This window comes from Phytophthora sojae (genome assembly GCF_000149755.1).
Source record: "Phytophthora sojae unplaced genomic scaffold PHYSOscaffold_1, whole genome shotgun sequence".
NCBI classification, from domain to species: Eukaryota; Oomycota; class Peronosporomycetes; order Peronosporales; family Peronosporaceae; genus Phytophthora; species Phytophthora sojae.
The window spans coordinates 3,171,688-3,192,147 of NW_009258115.1; the positions used below are offsets into that span (position 1 = coordinate 3,171,688).

General features: G+C 57.1%; 6 protein-coding genes across 6 annotated transcripts; 2 read left to right on the forward strand and 4 right to left on the reverse strand.

Annotated features, from left to right (window-relative positions):
• The first annotated feature begins 3,612 nt into the window (after positions 1-3,612).
• PHYSODRAFT_553979 (hypothetical protein) lies at positions 3,613-6,967 on the forward strand. Its single transcript, XM_009516396.1, has 3 exons — positions 3,613-3,845; positions 3,949-6,697; positions 6,782-6,967. Exons 1-3 carry the CDS (start codon positions 3,734-3,736, stop codon positions 6,879-6,881), a joined length of 2,961 nt encoding a protein of 986 aa, XP_009514691.1. The 5' UTR covers positions 3,613-3,733; the 3' UTR covers positions 6,882-6,967.
• A 14-nt stretch (positions 6,968-6,981) lies between these two features.
• PHYSODRAFT_284098 (hypothetical protein) lies at positions 6,982-7,996 on the reverse strand. Its single transcript, XM_009516397.1, has 5 exons — positions 7,733-7,996; positions 7,561-7,652; positions 7,402-7,461; positions 7,255-7,317; positions 6,982-7,174 (listed from the first exon to the last, which is right to left on the reverse strand). Exons 1-5 carry the CDS (start codon positions 7,958-7,960, stop codon positions 7,066-7,068), a joined length of 552 nt encoding a protein of 183 aa, XP_009514692.1. The 5' UTR covers positions 7,961-7,996; the 3' UTR covers positions 6,982-7,065.
• A 449-nt stretch (positions 7,997-8,445) lies between these two features.
• Positions 8,446-9,398, forward strand: PHYSODRAFT_468526 (hypothetical protein; the record flags this gene model as incomplete). The annotated part of the gene is made up of 4 exons (XM_009516398.1): positions 8,446-8,634; positions 8,722-8,811; positions 8,891-9,148; positions 9,222-9,398. 4 exons carry the CDS (start codon positions 8,446-8,448, stop codon positions 9,396-9,398), a joined length of 714 nt encoding a protein of 237 aa, XP_009514693.1.
• Positions 9,399-9,628: 230 nt separating this feature from the next.
• On the reverse strand, positions 9,629-10,291 carry PHYSODRAFT_382951 (hypothetical protein; the record flags this gene model as incomplete). Its single annotated transcript, XM_009516399.1, has 2 exons — positions 9,629-9,986; positions 10,137-10,291. Coding segments are annotated over 2 exons (513 nt in total), but the record flags the coding sequence as incomplete, so codon positions are not given.
• Positions 10,292-12,757: 2,466 nt separating this feature from the next.
• On the reverse strand, positions 12,758-13,515 carry PHYSODRAFT_553991 (hypothetical protein; the record flags this gene model as incomplete). Its single annotated transcript, XM_009516400.1, has 1 exon — positions 12,758-13,515. A coding segment is annotated over exon 1 (717 nt), but the record flags the coding sequence as incomplete, so codon positions are not given.
• A 1,928-nt stretch (positions 13,516-15,443) lies between these two features.
• Positions 15,444-19,023, reverse strand: PHYSODRAFT_321233 (hypothetical protein; the record flags this gene model as incomplete). Its single annotated transcript, XM_009516401.1, has 6 exons — positions 15,444-15,494; positions 16,489-16,962; positions 17,048-17,332; positions 17,496-17,582; positions 17,988-18,269; positions 18,940-19,023. The coding sequence occupies 6 exons, from the start codon at positions 19,021-19,023 to the stop codon at positions 15,444-15,446; spliced, it is 1,263 nt and encodes a 420-aa protein (XP_009514696.1).
• Positions 19,024-20,460: the final 1,437 nt, after the last annotated feature.

The following is a 20,460-nucleotide window of genomic DNA, read 5'->3' on the forward strand; positions in this document are numbered from 1 at the left end:
ACAGAGTAAACTTTCTGCTACCGTCGACACCGCATGAATTTGCATATCGCGACGTAAATAAATGCATCAGCCGACAACAATGATGCAAGTTATTTGGACGAGTCAATGCATCAATTCGGGCGTGGCTGAGACAAGCTGACACAAACAGACAACCAGAGAACTCGTGGTGTTGTTAGCGAAGGTCAAAAAGCAAAGTTTGCACAGCAAGGAAACGACTTCATTGACGTTAACTCCTAGAGCTACAGACTGCTCTACGTTCGATGGTTGCCCACCGCTCACGAGAGCCTCTATAGCTTGCATGGTCAATCGCTTTCGGAGGTGGCGGCTAACGGTACTTTGGGTTGTACCAAGCCGCAACGCAGTTTTGCGCTGGGTCTCGGACCCTGTCAGCTCGAGAATGAGGCGGTGGTCCGCCTCAGACAGGCGCGGCTTCTTCTTCCCGTAGCCAGCCACTCGACGTAGCTTTCGGGCATCTGCATCGGAGATCGCTATCTCCTCTCTAGCTTCTGCACGCACTCTCAACTGGTCTAGTCGCCGAACTTCACTTGCTTTTGCTGCTGCTAGCCGCTCGTAGCGTTCTTGTTCTTTCGCGGGCGATATCTTCGCACACTGGTACGCCAAAGCAAGCTTCTCAATCTGACGTCTGCCTCGCTGACGTACAAGTCTTCGCGCCCGGTCGGTCTGTTTGGCTTGCCGTCGCTGACGCCGCGAGTCCTCCAAGATAGCGCCACGGGAGCGGAGATTGATACCTTCTAGAGCAGGATCAAGCGCGATACTTGGGTTCAGTCGCGGTAGCTGAGAAGGAAGCTCACGCGGGCGGCCCCTCGTGCTCATGTTTGGTTTAGGAGGGGAGTTTAGGCGGATCTGCTGCTGGTGGCGGTTTGTGTTGTGAGGTGCGAGAGGGTAACCCTCTCCGAGCCACAAATCGCTTTGGTTATAAACATGCGGTGGGTTCATCCATTTATTTGCGTCGCTGGCGCTTTGCATCATTGTTGTCGGCTGATGCATTTATTTACGTCGCGATATGCAAATTCATGCGGTGTCGACGGTACACCATTCGCAGGCCTCCCTAATTGAGGGGAAATCTTCGATTCACTATATTAAGCTATATTAAGCTAATTGAGGGATGACCGCAGGTGTAGATGCAGCAGTGTGCATCTCCGGGAGTAGGTAGCCGATTAATCCGCAACAACTCAAAGGCTTGCCGATTCGTGTCATGGGTACGATATCAAAATGATAGCCGTACCGTGGTTGCCCAGTACCGTAGACATGTAAAATGCTGGATCTGCCGATTTGCCATAGTGGATCCGCTAAGCTTAATACGGCCACCCCAACAAAATACCATAACTCTGTCAGTTTTGCTTATTATGCGGTGCGGTTTTGACATAAGTAGCAAAACACGGTGCAAAAGGCCTGGCATGTGTTAACGCTCGCGTTTTTGCAATCTTACGGGTGGCTCACATACAAAAAACTGTTTTGGCAAGGTGGTCACAACTTACGGCCACCCCATCCCAATGCAAAATCCTATACTAATGGAATGTTTGTACAGAGTGAAGGTCGGGCAAATGACTTGAGATTTGTATGGGTCATGTTAGTGCACCTGAAAAACCCTTCTTCCTGCAGTGGTAAATGACAATGGATGACTGCAGCAGCAACAAGTAAGGTAGATAATATTGTAACCGAAGTTGGAACATGTATCGAGGCTTCAGTCCGCACACACGAGTACGATTCGACTCGTCACTACCAGATCAAATCTTCCCATACAAATCATATGGACGTCGTCACGACGCTACTTTAGATTTACGTTGGCATCTATATCTCCCTCAAAATCACCCGAGGTCCCGCGCAATTTACTGGAGCTGTAGTTTACACTTATGCTAAGATGACCAATGCCTTCATTCTTCTCTTGGACGCGATTTAGTCCAACTAGCGGGTTCACTAACATGACCCATACAAATCTCAAGTCATTTGCCCGACCTTCACTCTGTACAAACATTCAATTAGTATAGGATTTTGCATTGGGATGGGGTGGCCGTAAGTTGTGACCACCTTGCCAAAACAGTTTTTTGTATGTGAGCCACCCGTAAGATTGCAAAAACGCGAGCGTTAACACATGCCAGGCCTTTTGCACCGTGTTTTGCTACTTGTGTCAAAACCGCACCGCATAATAAGCAAAACTGACAGAGTTATGGTATTTTGTTGGGGTGGCCGTATTATTGAATGTACATCAAAAAGATTCAATGCAAAACAGGACCAAACTGGTTGCGGACTCACAGGTTCGGGGCGGGCCTTGTCTCTCGAGTTTAGCTCAGCGCCGTTGCCAATGAATCCGTTGCGGCCGTGGTCGCTAGCATTAGCACCAGGCTTTGCGTTGGTCGCCTTGGACAGTTTGCGGAGCACCAGTGTAGATGTGCTCGCGCGGCGAGATGGCTACCCTCGGCAAACTCGATATGGGTTCGGAGTATCCGACTCGTCCGACATGGTGCTGTACCGGGTTTCTGGTACGCATGTTCCTGCGGATACCGTCATGGTTCGTAGCATAGTGAAAGCAAGACAGCGGGCGACGACATGCCTGGCGCGCCGCCGAAGCGAAGTGCGGGGGCATGTCGCGCGATGACGTCGGCGCGAAAGGAGTCAGTGTGGCTGGCTGGCTGGGCGCGTTGCGCCGGAGCAGAGGGAAGCAGGCAGGATCCAGGCAGGAAGACCAGGCGGGATGCGGGAGTTGCTTGCTCCAGCGCATCTATGAGGTCGCGGCGCAGCCAGATCCGGCCAAGCTCGAGGTGCTGACGGGGCCGCTGCCGGACCAGCACGAGCGGCGCGCGACCGCCTCCACTCAAACAGACGCAAAGTTTGGTGATACTTTCAGCATAGTCTCCGCAAGAGGTCTCGTGCTGGTCCGCTAGTATTTAGGGGTAGGGCGCATCACCTGCTTTGCTGCTGGAAACTTTTCGTCGCAACTCCCGAGAGAAGGCGCCGGAGCTTCGGCCGCATAATGGACAGGACTCGACGGCGCTGGCTGAGTGCTACATACAGCAGCGCCTCTGCACAGGCTGCAATGTGTGCCATGGCTGCCACGCAGGACATGCAGGCCGCGCCGTTCGGGAAGGTTCTGCGGTGTCTGTCGCACGTTTCGGGCGTTGGAGCTCCGTAGCAGCGAGCTCATACCGCGCGCTAGTGGCAGCGGCCAACGACGACCAAAGGGGCCCTGTCGTTGACATGGGCGGCTCCCCTATTCGCCGCGCTCCCATCTGCCCTTTGCCAGGCTTTGCCTAAGAATGCGAGCTCGTGGCCGGCGAGAAAACTGACGACAGCAAAGTGTTCAACGCGCGCTGCTGCCTGTGCATGCCGGCCGCGCTGATTTTACCGGAGCGCTGCTGCGTGGGAAGCTGCGCTAGAGAGCGGGGCGACCGGCAACGACTATCTCGCAGCCGTCTGCGAGCGCGTTCGCCAACCCCACCCCACCCGGTCGAAAAAAAGAAACGGGGACCCAAACGCACGCTTCAACACCCCCACGGTACAGGCAGGCGCAGCAGCAGCCAGCAACCGAACCGCAGGCACAGGCACCAGGACGACGGTGGATGCGCCCGGTCCCTCACTTCCAATCCCAGCGGCGACCGAGGCAGCAGCGTCGGTGAGCAAGTGACCGCTACCCATCCAGCCGCTGCACCACCCCACCACGCCGCAGCAGCCAAGTGCCCCGTTGTGCACTCGTCCCGTCGTCGCCGCGGCCAGCATGGCGTATCCGTACCAGTACCAGTCGCAGACGGCGGCCGCCGCGCCGCTGCAGGGGCCCAGCGCCTTCGCGTCGGACCCGCTCGGCGACGCCAGCGCGCAGCGCTTCACCTGTAAGTCTCCAACGCTCTAGCTACTGTTGTCGCCTTCTTTGAGTTGCAAGCAGAGATGATGATGCTCACTTGGCTGCATCCACTTGGCGCTGGCGTATTGCAGACCTGTTCAACCTCGCGCACCAGCAGTACATGGGCGGCTACTACCAGGAGGCGCTGCGCCTCTGCGAGCAGCTCTACGAGTCGGACGCGTACCGCACCGACAACTTGCTGCTGCTCGGCGCGCTGCACTTCCAGCTGGGCAACCTCTCCGAGAGCATCTTCTACAACCAGCAGTGCATCCGCGTGGCGCCCAACTTTGCCGAAGCGTACGGCAACTTGGGCAACGCGCTTAAGGAGCTCGGCGACCTGGCCGGCGCCGTGCAGTTCTACGTGCGCGCCATCAAGCTTAACCCGCGCTTCGGCGACGCCTACAACAACCTGGCCAACTGCTACATGCTGCTGGGCCAGAACAACGAGGCCGTAGAGACGTACAAGATGGCCATTATGCTGGACCCGCAGCTCGTGGACGCGCACAGCAACCTGGGCAACCTCTACAAGGTGCAGGGCCGCGTTGAGGACGCCAAGCTATGCTACGAACAGGCCATCCGCGCCAAGCCCAGCTTCGCCATCGCCTGGAGCAATTTGGCCGGGCTCCTAAAGGAGGACGGCCAGCTGGAGGCCGCGATTGACCACTACAGAGAAGCCATCCGACTGGCCCCGGACTTTGCCGACGCGTACAGCAACCTGGGCAACGCCCTGAAGGAGGCCGGCCGCGTGGAAGAAGCTATCCAGGCGTACAAATCGGCGCTACAGATCCGACCGAACTTCGCGATCGCTCACGGCAACCTGGCTAGCTGCTACTATGACGCGGGTCAGATGGAGCTGGCTATCCACACCTTCCGCCACGCGATTCAGCTCGAGCCCAACTTCCCGGACGCGTACAACAACCTCGGCAACGCGCTGCGCGAATGCGGCCAGCTGGAGCAGGCTGTTACTTGCTACCGCACGGCGCTGCAGCTCAAGCCGGACCACCCGCACGCGTACAACAACCTGGGCAACGCCCTAAAGGACAAGGGACTCGTGAAGGAGGCGCTGCACTGCTACACGACCGCTGCGCGTCTGTTGCCGCAGTTCGCAGCCGCGCACAGTAACATCGGCAGCGTGCTGAAGGAGCAGGGCAAGCTGGACCAGGCCCTAGCACACTACCAGCAAGCAATCACTATCGACCCCAACTTCGCCGATGCGTACAGCAACATGGGCAACGTGTTCAAGGATCTGTGCCGTCTGGAAGAGGCAATCCAGTGCTACTCGACAGCGATTCGCCTTAAGCCGCAGTTTCCCGATGCGTACAGCAATCTGGCCAGCGCCTACAAGGACGGCGGCCGTCTGGACGACGCCATCACCTGCTACCGCAAGGCTCTGGCGCTGCGCCCGCACTTCCCGGACGCGTTTGCCAACTACTTCCACTCGATGGTGTTCATTTGCGACTGGCAGTCGCGCAAGCACGACACGGAGACGCTGCAGCGCTTCGTGGACGAGCAGCTGAGCATGGACGGCGTTTTGCCTTCTGTGCAACCGTTCCACGCGCTGGTGTATCCTCTGTCGATGCAGCGCTTTCAGGACATTTCCCGGCGGTATGCTGAACGCGCGAAGCTCAATGTGAGCCTGGTGGACCTGCCGCCCATGCGCTTCAGGAGCAAGCGCGCCTCGGAGCGACTGCGTATCGGTTACGTGTCCTCGGACCTGGGAAACCACCCGCTGGCGCACCTCATGCAGAACGTGTTCGGCATGCACGACAAGTTTAAGTACGAGGTGTTCTGCTACGCCACCTCGCCTGATGATGGATCAATTTGGCGCAAACAGATTTCCGGCAGCGTCGAGCATTTTGTTGACATCTGCGCTCTCTCGAACGGCGATGCGGCACGCACCATCCACGCGGACGGAATTCACATCCTTGTGAACCTGAACGGCTACACGAAGGGCGCGCGCAACGAGATCTTTGCGTTGCAGCCCGCGCCCGTCCAAGTGAGCTACATGGGCTTCTGCGGCACGCTCGGAGCGGATTACATCCAGTACATGGTTGGCGATGCCACAGTCGTGCCCCCGGAGTACAGGCGGTACTTCACGGAGAAGCAGATCAACATGCCGCACTCGTACTTCGTGAACGACCACAAGCAGTCAGCTCGCGACGTGCTGGACACGGAGAAGTGCCCAACGCGTGCCGACTACGGAGTGCCCGATGACAAGTTCGTGTTCTGCAATTTCAACCAAGTGTACAAGATCGACCCCGTCACGTTCACGACATGGATGAACATCCTCAAGCGCGTGCCCAACTCGGTGCTGTGGCTGCTTCGCTTCCCGCCCATCGCGGAGGCTAACATCCGTGCCGAGGCTCGCGCTCGCGGAGTCAAGGACCAGACGCGGCTGATCTTCACGGATGTCGCACCCAAGAACGAGCACCTGAAGCGCGGATACCTGGCGGATCTTTTCCTGGACACGCCGGAGTGCAATGCACACACGACCGGGTGCGACATTCTGTGGGGCGGCACCCCGATGGTGACGATGCCCAAGGACAGAATGGCCACCCGCGTGGCCTCAAGTCTGCTGCGCGCCGCCAACATGAGCGAGCTGATCACGAATTCTCTAGAGGAATACGAGGAGCTCGCGGTGGCGCTGGCGAGCGACATGGATCGACTGTGGGAGCTGCGTCGGCGGCTTGAGGACGAGCGGCTTCGCTGCCCGCTGTTCGACACCGAGCGCTGGGTGCGCAACCTAGAGACGGGCTTGGTCATGGCCTGGGAGCGCCACGAGAACGGCCTCGCACCCGACAACATCGACGTGCCGGATATTTATGACCTCGAGCAGCTGAAGTCAATGAAACACAAGGCCATTGGCAGCCAGCCGCAGTCCTCCGCAGGGCACGCGGCGACGATCAACACCCACGAGCACATCAGCAACGGCCCTGTCGGCAGTAGTGCGCTGCCGATGAGTGCGTTGCTATCCGGTGGCATGCCGGCCGCCACGAGACCAACCCCCGCCTTCGAGCAGCAATGAGTTTAAGGAGTGTAGTAACCTCGAGCCCACCCCACCCACCCCCTTTTTCGAAATGAAGCGCTGTTGCAGCGACGAATGAGTATTTGATGTTTCCACGACTCGACTAGCAGTGTTTGTTATGTGAGAAGTACTGAGTAAAGCGTCCTCTTCGAAGGACCCCTAAAGCTTGCACCAGCTCTCGAGACTATTCTCTCTGCGTGAAGACCAGCACGGCCATTCCGCCTACCAGCAGGTACTTGAGCATCGGGTAGTCGTTCAGCAAAATAGTCAGCATGCCAGCGTAAGGGACGGATCTAGACAGCAAGCGAGGAACAACAAGAACGGTTAGAGTCTTCTTCTGATGCACGGACAGCAAAGTGCAGCAGCGACGCACGCCCTGGCGACGCCCACGATGTCCTCGCGCTCGAGCCACGACTGGCCGTACGCGTAGAGGCCACTGCAAATAAATCACACACGCATCGTATCGCACTATCAGTCCTGAACTCTGTGCAGCTCAATGCTCACTACAGCTGTGTCGCACCGGTCGTCCACGTTGTTGTTGTCGCCCTTGGTGAGGTACACTTGGTTCCCGTCCGTGGCCCTGCAGACGTAACACACCACAGCACAATACCCCGTCAGATAAGGTACGACCCTCTCCCTCTCTATCTTCTCTGAGCTCGAATAGATCCGCGGCACTGACCGCTCGTGCAGCTCCAGCACTCGATGCACGATGGGGATGTCTCGGCCCTTGACCTTGTACACGACGATGTCTCCGATCTCGAGCTGTGGCTTCTGCACTCCACCCAGACGCAGCACCGAGAGCTTAGCAATAAATGTGTGTATATACAGCCGTCACTAGCAGAGCCACGCACCGTGTTGTCCAGGTACAGGATATCGCCGCGCTGGAAGGCCGGCTCCATGCTGCCGCTGAGCACCACGACGACGGGCGACTCGCTCTGCGTGTAGACCATGAGCCCCTTCCAGATCATGAGCGCCGTGAGCACCACCATGGCCAGGTTCAGGCCCTGGTGGGCCAGCTGCCGCTTGTTGGCCCAGAGCCGCTTGACCTCGTCCACCTGCTGCTGCATCATCGCGCTCATCTTGCGTCCTATACGGCGGATCGAATGCCACGTAGTGTGAGCAAGGAAGCTCAATGATGCAGCAGCAAGGACTCGTGATTGGTCCCTAAAGATCAGTACTCATTTACCTAATGACTTAGCTCACAGTTTAACTGATTTAAAATACATTCTAACCAATCATGTCATTTGGTTGGGTTGTGGCACTCCAGTGTACTGTGTGTACTGATTGCGACTTGACTGGCATGCTGCGGATGGAGCTGCTGGCGCGGCGCGTGCTGGCCCGCGGCGAGGCGCTGGCGCCGACGTTCCTGCACGGCCACGCGGGCCAGCGCCGCGGAGTGCTCACCATCAAGAAGTTTACGCGGCCCGAGGTCTCTCGCGCGCCCAAGGCCGCCCCGCACAAGGCGGCGTCGGGTGCAGCTGCTGATGCTGCGAAGGATGCGGACTCCACCGCTGTTCCAGGCGTGACCGCAACGCCCACCGTTCGCCTGGCCAAGCGCATCGCCATGTCGGGTCTGTGCTCGCGGCGAGAGGCCGAGAAGCGCATCCAGAGCTTCGACGTGACGGTCAACGGCCATGTCGTGATCGATGTGGCCACGGTCGTGGATCTGGACAAGGACGTCGTGGCTGTGGACGGCCGCGTGCTCACAAAGGCGCAGAAGGTCAAAGTGTGGATGGCTCACAAGATGAAGGGGGTACGCACAGCGCTAGGAGCAGGCGAAGCGGTTGATGGCCTGGTGGGCTACAGTACTGACGCCTTGACTAACGTACTAAATGGACAGGAGCTGGTAACCAGTAACGATCCGCAAGGCCGTGCCACGATCTTCGACCGCCTGCGAGTCATGGGACTCACGCAGCACATGATGCCGGTGGTAGGTCGCTCTGTGACGCACTTTAGATGGAGGTGATGGCGTGCGTCGGTGTTGATTGATACCATTGTGTCTATCGTAGGGCCGACTCGACTTCAACACGGAGGGTCTGCTGCTGTTCACCAACGACGGCGACTACGCAAGGGAGCTGGAGCACCCCAAGACGGAAGTGACGCGCGTCTACCGCGCTCTTGTGCGCGGCAACGTGGCCGAGTCCAAGCTGCAAGAGCTCCAGCGTGGACCGCTGGTGGACGGGATCAAGTACCGGCCGATCAAGGTGACGGTGCAGTCCACGGACAAGGAGGACTCATGGCTGCAGGTGAAAGTCACGGAGGGCAAGGTGCGTGCTTCTGGGTCAGGCGTGTGTGGTGGTCATTTGTTCTAAATCTTGCTCGCTACTTTGGCTCGGACAGAACCGTGAGGTCCGAAAGGCGCTTGCTCACGTGCGGCTTGTGGTGAAGCGGTTAATCCGCGTGCAGTATGGACCGTACCGTCTTGCTGACCTCCCGTCCGGCGCCGTGCTAGAGGTGCGCGCGAAGCCTCTCGAGAAGAAGCAGTACAGGAAGCGGGAGGGCGACAAGAAGCGGTAGGATCCTGACGGTGATAAAAGGTGGAGTGATACAGCAACGGCCTACTCACTAGGATTGGAACCCACGTCTCTCTATTGTCTACACTGATTCTTCTCGAACTTCGAGAGCATTGTTCTGTACCCCAGCTACTTGCTCGCTGAGGACTCGTGTACCCTGCTTCCGGGTGGGCTGCTCTAAATATGCCAGTCATACAACCGTCTGGCTCTGGTGGTGCTGCTGATGCTCTTTTACAGTTCGAATGATGCCCGCTCGTCGCTAATGTTGTCGCTATCGAGTGATGAGGTAGTGTATCGATCGTTGTCCGTAGGGGATTCAATGACGCTATACCAGTCAGGGACATCAGTTCGTGACGTGGTGCTGTCCGTGGTGACGGGCGCATCTGCAGTCGGAGTCTGGGTGAGGTCGTGGTTGATGAACGACACCGGGTTGTGCTTCCTCGCCACAACGGACGAAGCTGTGGACGACGTCGACGAGAAGCGGTGCATGTCGAGGTTCTTAGGCACCTGGAACCACCCGGAGTTGCTCCGTCCGGGCTCGCTCGAAAGCCGCGATGAAGTCGAGTATCTCCCGTTCGTTGAGTACCGGTCGCTTGTTGAGTAGCCGTCGGTCGTGGAGTATCTGTCGTTCGTTATGGCTGAGGTTTCCGAGTCACCAGCGCGTAGTACCGACAGTTCCGAGTATCCACGAATGCTGAAGCTTTGTTCCGAGGACGCGTTCGTGCCCCGGATGTGCTGGGACGTGTGCGTCGTGGTGCCATGTGCGGAAATGCTGACAATCTGCGACGGTCGGTCGGCTAGGTCGTACTCGGTGGACGATCGAGTGGTGGCGTTCAGCTTGGCCCGGGTGCTCTCGGTGAGTGGCAGGTCTCGTGACGCGGAGCTCGAGCCGCTAGCTTTCCAGGCTGACATATCCTGGGCCGTAGGTGCGACGATCGAAGGCATCGCAGGGGGAGGGAACGTGATCGTGGCAGTGTTCGGCTCGGTCGGCGTGCCCAGATCGGGATGTTCGCGCTTCTGGCTTCTCCAGACAACGAAGAGGAGACTCATGATGATCGTGAGCCCGACGCCGCCAAGCACAACGATCACGAGGGTCTTGGTGGAGGACGACCCGTTGAGCGTTCCGGTGTTGATTTCACCGGCGCTCTTCGACGCCGACGACAACGACGACGCGCTGCTTCCCGACTCACCGCTGCGCAGACTGCTGCCGCTCTGCGATGAAGTCGCTGCCAGAAGCATTGTCGAACTCGAATCCGAGGCCACCTCCGCCGTCGATGGCGCTGACGTAGCTGTTGCCGGCGTACTGGTGGAGGTATTACCCCTCTCTTCGGTGCTGCTTTCAGTGCTGGAGCTGCTCTCGGCACTCACCGCTGTCGATGTGGAAGGCGTCGCTGTGGCTGCTTCAGTCGCCGTTGGCGTTTCAGTAGGGACCGATGTCGGCGTAGACGTCGTTGCAGGAGCTTCCGTCGCTGCCGGGGCTGCTGCCTCAGTGGCAGCAGGGGGGACTTCTGTTGTTGCCACGGGGGTGGCAGTGGTGACTTCGGGGGCTGGCGCTGCATCGGTTGCCACGGGTTCCGCGGCGGCGGCAGTTGTCGCCTCCGGGTTTGCCGTCACGGTGCCAATGTCCTGCGCCCGCACTCCGGAATGAGGCGACGAGATCACTGCCAGTGCCATTGCTGCCGCCAGGACCAGACGCCATCGCGCAAGTCGAGCCATGTCTTATTTGGATACAGTCTACGCGAGCTTTGCGCGTTTGCCAGCTCGTTTCGCACTGAGCGGCGACGAGCGCTCAGGCAGCGGAAAAACGGACTGCGTTGCGCGGCGACGGCCGCGCAACCCACCCGGGCGCCTCGACGCCTACGAAAAAGTCAGGCGGAGCTCCGCCCTTCGCGGCGGAGCCCCAGAACGGCGCTGGCACCAGAGAAAGCCAGCCGCACGTGGGACGAAGCCCCACAGGCAGAGGCTCGGCTCGAAACGACAAATTTGCCTGGCCCAGGAGCACTAACCTCAATGCAACCGACCACTTCGCTGGCCTGTCCGCAATAAGTCGCTGCGTGGCGTGGCGAGTTCTGGTCAAGCGTGGCGTCCAGAGCGCGCTGCGGGGCGTGCGGCTGCGAGTGCCACGCTGGACAAGGACACCTGCATCGATTGCTGTGGGCTTTGGGAGCGCTCGACTAAACTGGGCGGCGATTGTTGCACTGGCCCGCACGAACGTCTCCATTACTACTGGGATGCTGCGGGAGGAGCTTGAAGGCTCAAGCTGCATCGCATCTGTAGGACTCAAGTGGGTTCGGCCGCCACGCGCCCTTCTTGATCGAAACGAGGTGAGTCGCGAAACGATGACTGAAGCGCCTTCAACAGCGAGTAAAAGGTAACGCACTGGTGCGTGTTTGTCAGCTAGGGGATCCGATATGCACTGCCGAATGCAACGCACGAAACCATATCTGGGTCGTTTACAGTCGCTCGTTCACTAACGTCATCTACAAGACCGTGTTCTCTCCTATCTGGGACGCCTGCGCGGCCATGGCCATGGCCTGCTGCTCGGACTGCATCATGAGCTGCTGTTGCATCTGCTGGATCTGTTGCTGCTGGAGTTGCTGGAGCTCTTGAAGCGAGTGCTGCTGCTGGGCCATAGCCTGCTGGAACTGCGACTGCGCCGGGGGCAAAGGCTGCGGCTTCTTCAGAGCGCCGCGCTTGCGGTCCAGTGCTTGCTGCTCCGCCGCCTCCTTCAGCTTGCGGAAGGTGGCGCGGATGCTCTTCTTCGTGTGGTCGTCGAACCGCAGTCGGTCCAGCTCCGGCAGCAGCACCTTGAAGCACTCGATGAGCTGTTCGTTGGACGCGGGGCCGTCTGCGAGCTTCGCGGCACTTGAGCCAGTCGCCGACAAGCCGAGCGCCTCCTCCGCTGATCCGACAGACGACGGCAGGCCGACGGTGCCGTCCGTAGTAACACTGTTCACGCTTGTAGTCAGAGACAGCGCCGACGCGGCCGCTACTGCCGCCGCAGAGGACGCAGACGCTTCAATGCGAGCGTGCAGCTCCTGTAAGCGCGGCGTCAACTCATTTGAGACCAATGGCTGCTGCTTGGCCGCATCCGCTTCACTGGACGACCCCTTTTTGCCGCTGTGCTTCGGGTCCGCGCCCGAATTGTCCGGCACGGTAAACATAAAGTCCGTCTCCTCGAGACCGGCGCAGTGAATGCCGGTGTTCTCATCACGAGGACTCACAAACTCGTCGATAGGGAGCGGCCGGAGAATGTCGAGCGCCGACACAGTGTCACAGATTTCCTTGTCAATTTCCTCCTCGATCGAATCGAACGCCGCCAGCGTCTCGGGGGCCAGCTTAGGCGAGAAGATCTCGAGGCCACTCCAGCACTTGCGTACGATCTCCTCCGGCAGCTCCTGCTTCCAGCAGTGGCGAGCCCAGCGCATAGCTTGCAGCTGGTCCACGTGGAATACATCCTGCCGTCCTGCTTCATAGCGGTCCAGCGCGTACAGCATGTGGTAACGGCGATACCGACGCTTGAACGCCGTGACAAGTCCTGCGTCCAGCGGCTGCAGCGTTGTCGCGGCCGCCATGGTCGCCGCCATGTTCGCCATCGCTGCTGAATGGCTCAGGTCAGCTAACGACGGCGTCTGGGCCTCAGTATCGGCCTGTAGCTTCGTCGTAGATTCTGGCTGAGGAGCTACCGAGTCCGAGAGGGACTGGTCAGCGTCAGGCATCGGCGTGTCGCCCACGCCGGCAGCCGCAATGGATTCCGAGGCTGCCGCCAGATTGGCGCTTTCTTCTGCGCTGACGGACACTGGCACTTGCATGGACATCGGCAGCGGTTCCAACGACGGCGGCAGAATCTCCAGCCGGACGTTGGTCAGCTCCAGACCGAGCGTGACGTGCGACGGCGCGGGCGAAGCGAGCAGCAGCACGATGCGGCCCTCGTCACGCATCCTCGTATCGAGCGCCGACACGTAGTCCTGGAACATGACGGGCGTCATCCACGCGCGCTTGTTGTTCTGGTAGTAGAAGTGGCGCGAGTCGGCGTCCAGCTCCTCCGCCGGCTGGGGCAGCTTGCCCGGGCCGATGAACATGGGCTCCGTCTTGTCGCTCGCGTCCGCGTTCACTGCGAAGACCACCGTGAGTCTCTCGCCGCAGTTCTCCTTCCGCGCGGCGCGGCCTCTGCCCGCAGGTTTCTCGGGCGACAACTGGTAGTAGAGTCCGGTCTCCTGCATGCAGTAGACGTCGCGCGGGTCGTAGAGGCGCGCCGTCTCCTGCAGCTGCTCGAGCGAGCTGATGCTGCTGGGCATGGCGGCCCCGTTGACGCCGTCCATAGCGGCGGCGGCGCTGCCCAGGCGGATGTTGTAGCGCTTCTTGAAGCCGCCGAGCCAGCCGTTGGAGAAGCTCATAGTAGAGGTGATGCCGAGCTGGGCGGCCAGCGAGCGCGCTTGGCTCTTGATGATGTCGCCCGAGATCTTGAGCCCGTTGTGGCGCGCGCAGAGCACCCAGTTGCACAGCGCCGTGTCCAGCTCCGGGTGCGTCACGAGCCCCTTGCGGCGCGCCGACAGGTCGCGCGGCGCCATCTGCGTCAGCTCCTCGGAGCGCGCCAGGATCTTGGAGATCGTGGACTGGTGCGGCAGGTGCGCGAGCTGGAACTCGCGCTTGGCCCACTGGCACAGCTCCTGCTGCGTCATCTTGACCTGCGAGAACTTGATGCACAGCTGCCGCTTCTGCAGGTTCGTCAGGTTGCCCATGGGCTGCGAGCGCCGCTTCTTCTTGGCTGCTGAGGGCGACGGCGGCGTCGGCGTCGGCGTCGGGGTCAGGGCCGCGCCTGCCGCAGAGGCGGACGAGCCCGCAACGGGCGCCGGCGCCGACGATGCGAGCGCCGCTGACGCAGGGCGCTTGAGCATGGCTGGGGATGACGAAGAGGGGGAAAATGGCGGAATGTAGGGAGTCAGTTTGAGAGGCTGGGATTGGACAGCATGTGACACATAATTTTGCACATTATATTGGGTTGGTACACACAAATTTATCACGGACTCGAAAATTTCGAGTCATTTAATGAACCCTTTGTATGAGACGAGTTTTGATAGTAGAAAGTTTGATCTCCTAGATGTGTTTGGAAAGCTTCTGCCTGATTGGTTTTGTACGTCGTTGCCTGTATACTACGCTCCAGAGTTTGCATATTTTGCTCGCTTAGAGTTGCTTAGCAAGAAGTTCGTAAAACATGAGTTCCCTGCGTTGCGCAATGATAACCCTTCTTTTCTGCCGGAGTTGAATCGCGCTGCTACGTTGGTCGTGGTCCTAAAGCGCTGAAGGTGGTGGATTTTAGCAGCGACGCGCCTCTAGGAGGCTGACTGTACATACTGCATGTAGGTAAGGAGTGCCACTCGTGAATGCTATGAAGTTGTCCGCTATAGGTGATCCGAGGTTATTGCTGGATTCAAATACAGACCAACTGATGGACGAGATCCCATCGATGATGCCGACCTAATTATTCCAGGTGGCCATTCGTGGTTTTGCCGGCATCAACGAAGAGCGGACACAATTGAGTCCCGAATCGTATATCGAGAACGGAGCGTACTGGGTTTTTGGCTCCATCTCTGTGGACACTGTCATCTGATTGATAAGTGTGCTATTTACGTTTGTACCGGACCGCACTTGCGAGCGGCACTTGCGAGCGGCACTTGCGAGCGGCACTTTGCCTTTTCCTGCGCAATGCCGCCTTGGAATGTCCCGGATATCGTCCGCGTAGGCGACATCGAGATGGGAGAGCGGGAAGTTGTCCGTGACGGGGCAGCCGTGATGGAGCCTTGGGCGAGTTCTGTAATGGGTAAGGGCTTCAGTGAGATGACTTTGATGCAGTTGCAAAAGGTGCTATCTCGCCTTGGGGAGCCGAAGCTTCACAACCTAACGAAGGTCATGTGGGAACGCTTGACGGAGTGAAGCTCTGTGGTGCCCCGCTTCCCCGCTCCTGCGCTCCCCCCGCCCGTCCGGTGTTGCGCCCCGTCAGCCCGATTGCGAGCCGGCGTTCGGCTTCCTTCCCAATCTCCGGAGCCGGTCATTCAGCAGACCCTCTCATGATCTCCGTCTGTCGCGCCGGCGATGTCGACTGCAGCGAGGCGCGGTCTCTTCGATCTGCTGGGTCATGTTCGCCAGCAGATATTCGACATCGGGAATGTGCTGTCGGAGCACGCCAACTCAGGGCTCTTCTTCTACAGAACGAACCGTCTCCGTGAAGAACTCGACTTTTTCATCGCTGAGAGAGACGACATCATGATGCAACTACATACGACGAGATTTGCGTAGTTACAGGTGTTGAGAGTTAATGAGGGGTAAGGCAAATTTCTCGCTTTCTTCACTTCCTTGTCTTTGCAAATACCGTATCTATCGTCTTGGTCATGTAATCATTTCTAATGTTCAGGGAGTATTAACAATAACATGTTTGTAAGTAGTATTGTGTTTTGCATTCGTTTCGGCAAAACGGAATAACAACACTTGGGCTAAATGACTGCTAGCTAGGCAAACCCTGATACAAACTCGTGCTTACGATGTATAACTCTACACGCAGCCTCAGTCTACCCTGCAGGTCCTTGTGGCCGGTATAAAACATCGGCAAAAACCAGAGAGCCCTATGAATTGGTAGAGTAAGACCACAGGCCTGTTGTGGCCGGCATTGTAAGGGCGGCGGACAAGCGTGATGAGCGGAGTTTCTTCAGGTGATGACAAGAAGGCACGAACACGACCAAGAAGCAGACGAGATCGAGCACTAGATCGGTTCTCGCATTGGAACGAGAGCCAACTGCATGTGAAGAGAGATTCAAGTTGGTAAGCTCAACCAGCAAAGTGCAAGCAGGGTGAGGACTACTAGGAGTGCATGAAGGGCAACTAGAAGGACAAGTCCGCCGAGAACAACTTAACCTTGCTGAATCAAACTCAGTTGACATTTTACCAGCAAAACAACAAGTGGCCTCAACCACACGTGACAGGCATCAACCGTGCTGGCGAGGGAGCATTTTGTATGCAAGTGCTACACTAAACCATGGCTATCACCTCGTCAAACAGCTCGCGTCATCGAGAGGCTGGGTATTTTTTTTTCTTTGTACGCTCGGGAAGGGCAAGAAGCGGCGCGCCAAGATGCATTGCTCCTGGAAACCCCCGAGCTGTGACTCTCCGAGTACTTCCTGCGATTCGATGTTCCCTTGCTGCTGTGAATCACTGACAAAATCATGGAGGGTTGTGCTACCGCGAAGCTGCTCGAACTCTCTGTTTTTGAGCGCGAGTTCGTCTCCCAGCTCCTCGTTTTCTCGGAAAAGCTGGACGACTTGGGCTTCTAGCGACACCACTTTCGACTGCAACACGTATGTGGGGGCGTTGCAGCCCCTGGCGATGGCATCTTCTCTCTTATTCAAGTCCAGCTCTCTGGCGCACAATCGTTGGAGTTGATCCCTGAGTCGGTTGGTCTCCATTAGATTGTGCAACTTCATGGTCTTAGCCGCCTCAGTCCGAACGTCCAGGCGTTTCTCTCTCTCCTTGATAGCTTGATGCTTGTCCGACAAGGCAGCGATTTGCTTGTTCAACTCAGCAACACGAACCGCATATCCATCCTCGCGAGGGTAGTTTGGAGGGGGGGACCGCCGACGTGTTACCAGCAGCAACTTGTACGTCATAGTCGTGTTGCAGCCAGTTCCGAGGTTGCTCTAGGAAAGCGTCGATCTTCTGCTTAGCCTTCTTTGTCGCAGCTGTCCCCTTGGCTGCCTCTGCTACTCCATGAAGCTCTTTCAATTTCGCGTACGCGGCAGGGTGGCTGTTGGCGTGGTGCCACTGGAGATTTTCGGGTCGCCATGGATAACACCACTCCGCCGTTGAGGTCGTCGGGCCGCGCGATCTGTCGCCGTGGTCCTCGCGCCCAGCGTCAGCACAGAAGATGCACTCAGCCTTCATGACGATCTGGGTATCGGGATAGTGCCATGTTGGTCGCAGAACGTAGCGACGGGTGAAGTCATCTCATGGAACTCTCTCATTCGCTTCTTGTTCCTATTAAAAACATCAACATCAATTTATAATATTGTCATGACTAAATATTCCATGTAATAACAGCTCCGAATCTTACCTGATCTTCGAGCCTCCTTTTCACCATGAGCTTTCCAGACTCTTTCACATGATCCCGTACCCCGTCCAGAGTAGCCCCAGGAAGAAACTGAGCCGGGCCACGGTAACCCTTCCTCCCTCATCGACCCAGTGTATCTTCGCAGTACCTGGTAGAAGTCTCAATTACGCCGACTCTCCCAGGTCTGAAATCACGAATCGCACCCCTGGTTGGGAAGCGACTCACGCGTTCGATACCGCAATATTTGCTTTGCCAACACTGTCCAACAACTCGCCAAGATTGCTGCAGAATTTGTCAGTCGATCGCTCGTTGCATGCGGGTTCGTGATGATGCCTCCACCAGCGCGTTCGTGGCTTGCAGCGCTCGCCAGACTACGTTCATCCTCGTCCGAAGCATGCATCCCCGCACGCGATCGCTCGAATTCGTTTTTTTAGAGCTGTGACCACATCTAGAGCTCACTGGAGCTTCTCTCCCCGAATCTTGTTTTCCTGATACGCTCGCTGGGTCCTGTGTAGCGAATCTTGTCGGTATGTCGCTGATGGTTTTGTCCTTGAGAGCGTCTTCTGCCTTTAGCGCACGCTTGGTCATCTCATCCAGTTTGGTTTGTAGGTTTTTGACTTGCGCGTTCGCATTCTCCTCCGCTTTCTCAACCTTTGTATTTGCCTCTCTGCGCAGATGGACTACCTCAGTGTCTTGCTTCTCGGTCATGTCCTCTTTGCTTTTCATGCCGAAATACTGCTGAGTGAGATAGTAAGCCTTTTCGGCCATGTTCTCACCCTTCATCGTCGAATGTATCAGGCTCTCGCGCTCTAGGTCATCAACCCTCTCTCGTAATATACCAACATCGGCGTCACGATCTCCATTGCGGGCGCTCGTTTTGGATGACCCCATTGTTTGAAACGATCACGCGGGGAGTGGGGGGCGGGGGGGGGGGGGCACGCCTTGTCACCTAGCCCTAGACTTTACAATCAGTCAGATGAACAACATAGAAAACTCGTGATATAATTGCTTGCGACATGTTGTGTGAAGGCTTTGGTGCTTCTCTTGCCAGTATGCCCGCTGTGTCGGAGAGGTATGACTTGAGATTTGATAGAATTATTTGTTTCATGCGTTATACAAATATCTATATACAAGCCTCCGACAAGCAAACAATCTTGTTTCCTTGGAGATGAGCACTGGAAATGAAGGGTTAATTAAAAACCCTTCATTTCACAACGAAGCATTCCTGCGCTGCAGATATCGTGTGCGTACTGGTACCACTGGCCCGTCGTTTTGCGGCCAAGCTGTACGGGGGTCCCGGAGGTCCATGAGAAGAGGATCTTGATAAGCTTTGACAGCTGTGCGCTGAAGAAACTCCGAGTGCGGACCGTTCGCTTGACGCGGCAGGTGCCTTGGTTGCAGTACCAACGCACTTGCCACATGTAGCTGTGGACGCTAGTAGACCAACCTTCATATCCCACGCAGTCGCCCCCTCCTCGGAGGAGCACGCGATCATGTCCGCGACGAAGAGGTACGTATTCGCGTCCGCCATAATTTCGTGTTGGCGTGGCGTTTGAGCAGTAGTAGTTGTTTTTGTAATGAGTGGTTCATGCCTAGCGGGAGCCAGCGGCCACGTAGTAGACAAGGTAGAGTTTCGCGGCAATAATAACACGACGACAATAGTATGTCAGTGATGCCACCCATACCTGACGTTATCCTTGAACGACTTCATCACTGCGACGTCCATAGGCTAGGCAATCCCAGTAATTTCAGGTGGGACAAACTCTACTTGGGTGCAGCAGTCTTCCTCCAGCATGACCTCACGGTGGCCTTCTTGTGGGCTTTTAAGCTCTCTAGGAGCAGCAGCTTGCATCCATTTACGCTCGGTTTCCAGATCTATCGACGCATGTCATAACAACAGATGTAAAATCGCGGCCCTCGACGGCAATAATCTACTCGGCTACGTGACGAAGCCCGACGACGATGACATGTCCGAGGAAGAAAGCGACGAGAGCGATAGCGGCATACCGACCCCGACGATACGACAAAGACCAAGCCGTCGGAGAGTGTCGAGGTCGACTCGGATGCAGAGGATTACGACGAGGAGAGCAAGGAGGACAAGCAACGGCATGACAATGATGAAGCCTGCGGCGACAACTCGAACCTCCTCCAAGAAGCAACCTGGAATTTGACCATTCAACCGCAGCCAAGCGAACCAGCAACGCAAGCGCGGTGCCAATGAGAAATCTCGAACGACGTCGGCAAGAAGCCAATACCAAAGCGCCCTTGATGAAAGGCATGGACAACACTCATGTCAGACTGGTGAAGAATCGCACGACATTCTACGAGATCTTTTAGTCCATTTGCGAGAAGGATGAGGTTGCTGTATTCCACGGCGACCCCCACTTCACGGGTAGGGCTTAGACCTGACTCAGTTTTTCTTGAAGCTGGAGAATACGATGAAAGCCGCGCAAGAAGCCACGGACACGATGATGGCATATTCGCAGAAGTCCCTCTACTTGTTTTATGCACAGTACTCTTAACCCAATCCATACGATATCGTTAATCCATCCGCGCTTGATCGAGTTGGCCGACAGAGCCCGCCCTGATTTCATCCTTCAGCGACGGCGAGTTGCGCGAAACAACTACGCTATTCGCGCTGTTGAGCCTCACGTGTAACAAACTTGAGATTCGGCCGGATGATTGGACGAAGCGTTTAAAGCGCTCCATTAGGTGTTTAAGCCCAAGCCGAAAACCTTGTTGTCCAATAGGATCTCCAGGTTTATACTATCGTATTGATGGGTATGTGACATAGTCACTTGTGGAAATCTCCGAGCGGAGACTCCACTTGAAGAATGAACATCGGTTACGTACGCTCGGCCACCACCGAGAACCAACACTAAATAGTCGACCCTGGTGATGGCGTCAAATGGCATGCATCCGTATGAGTTCCCACCACGTGTTAAAAGAAAAGAAACAATATAAAAAT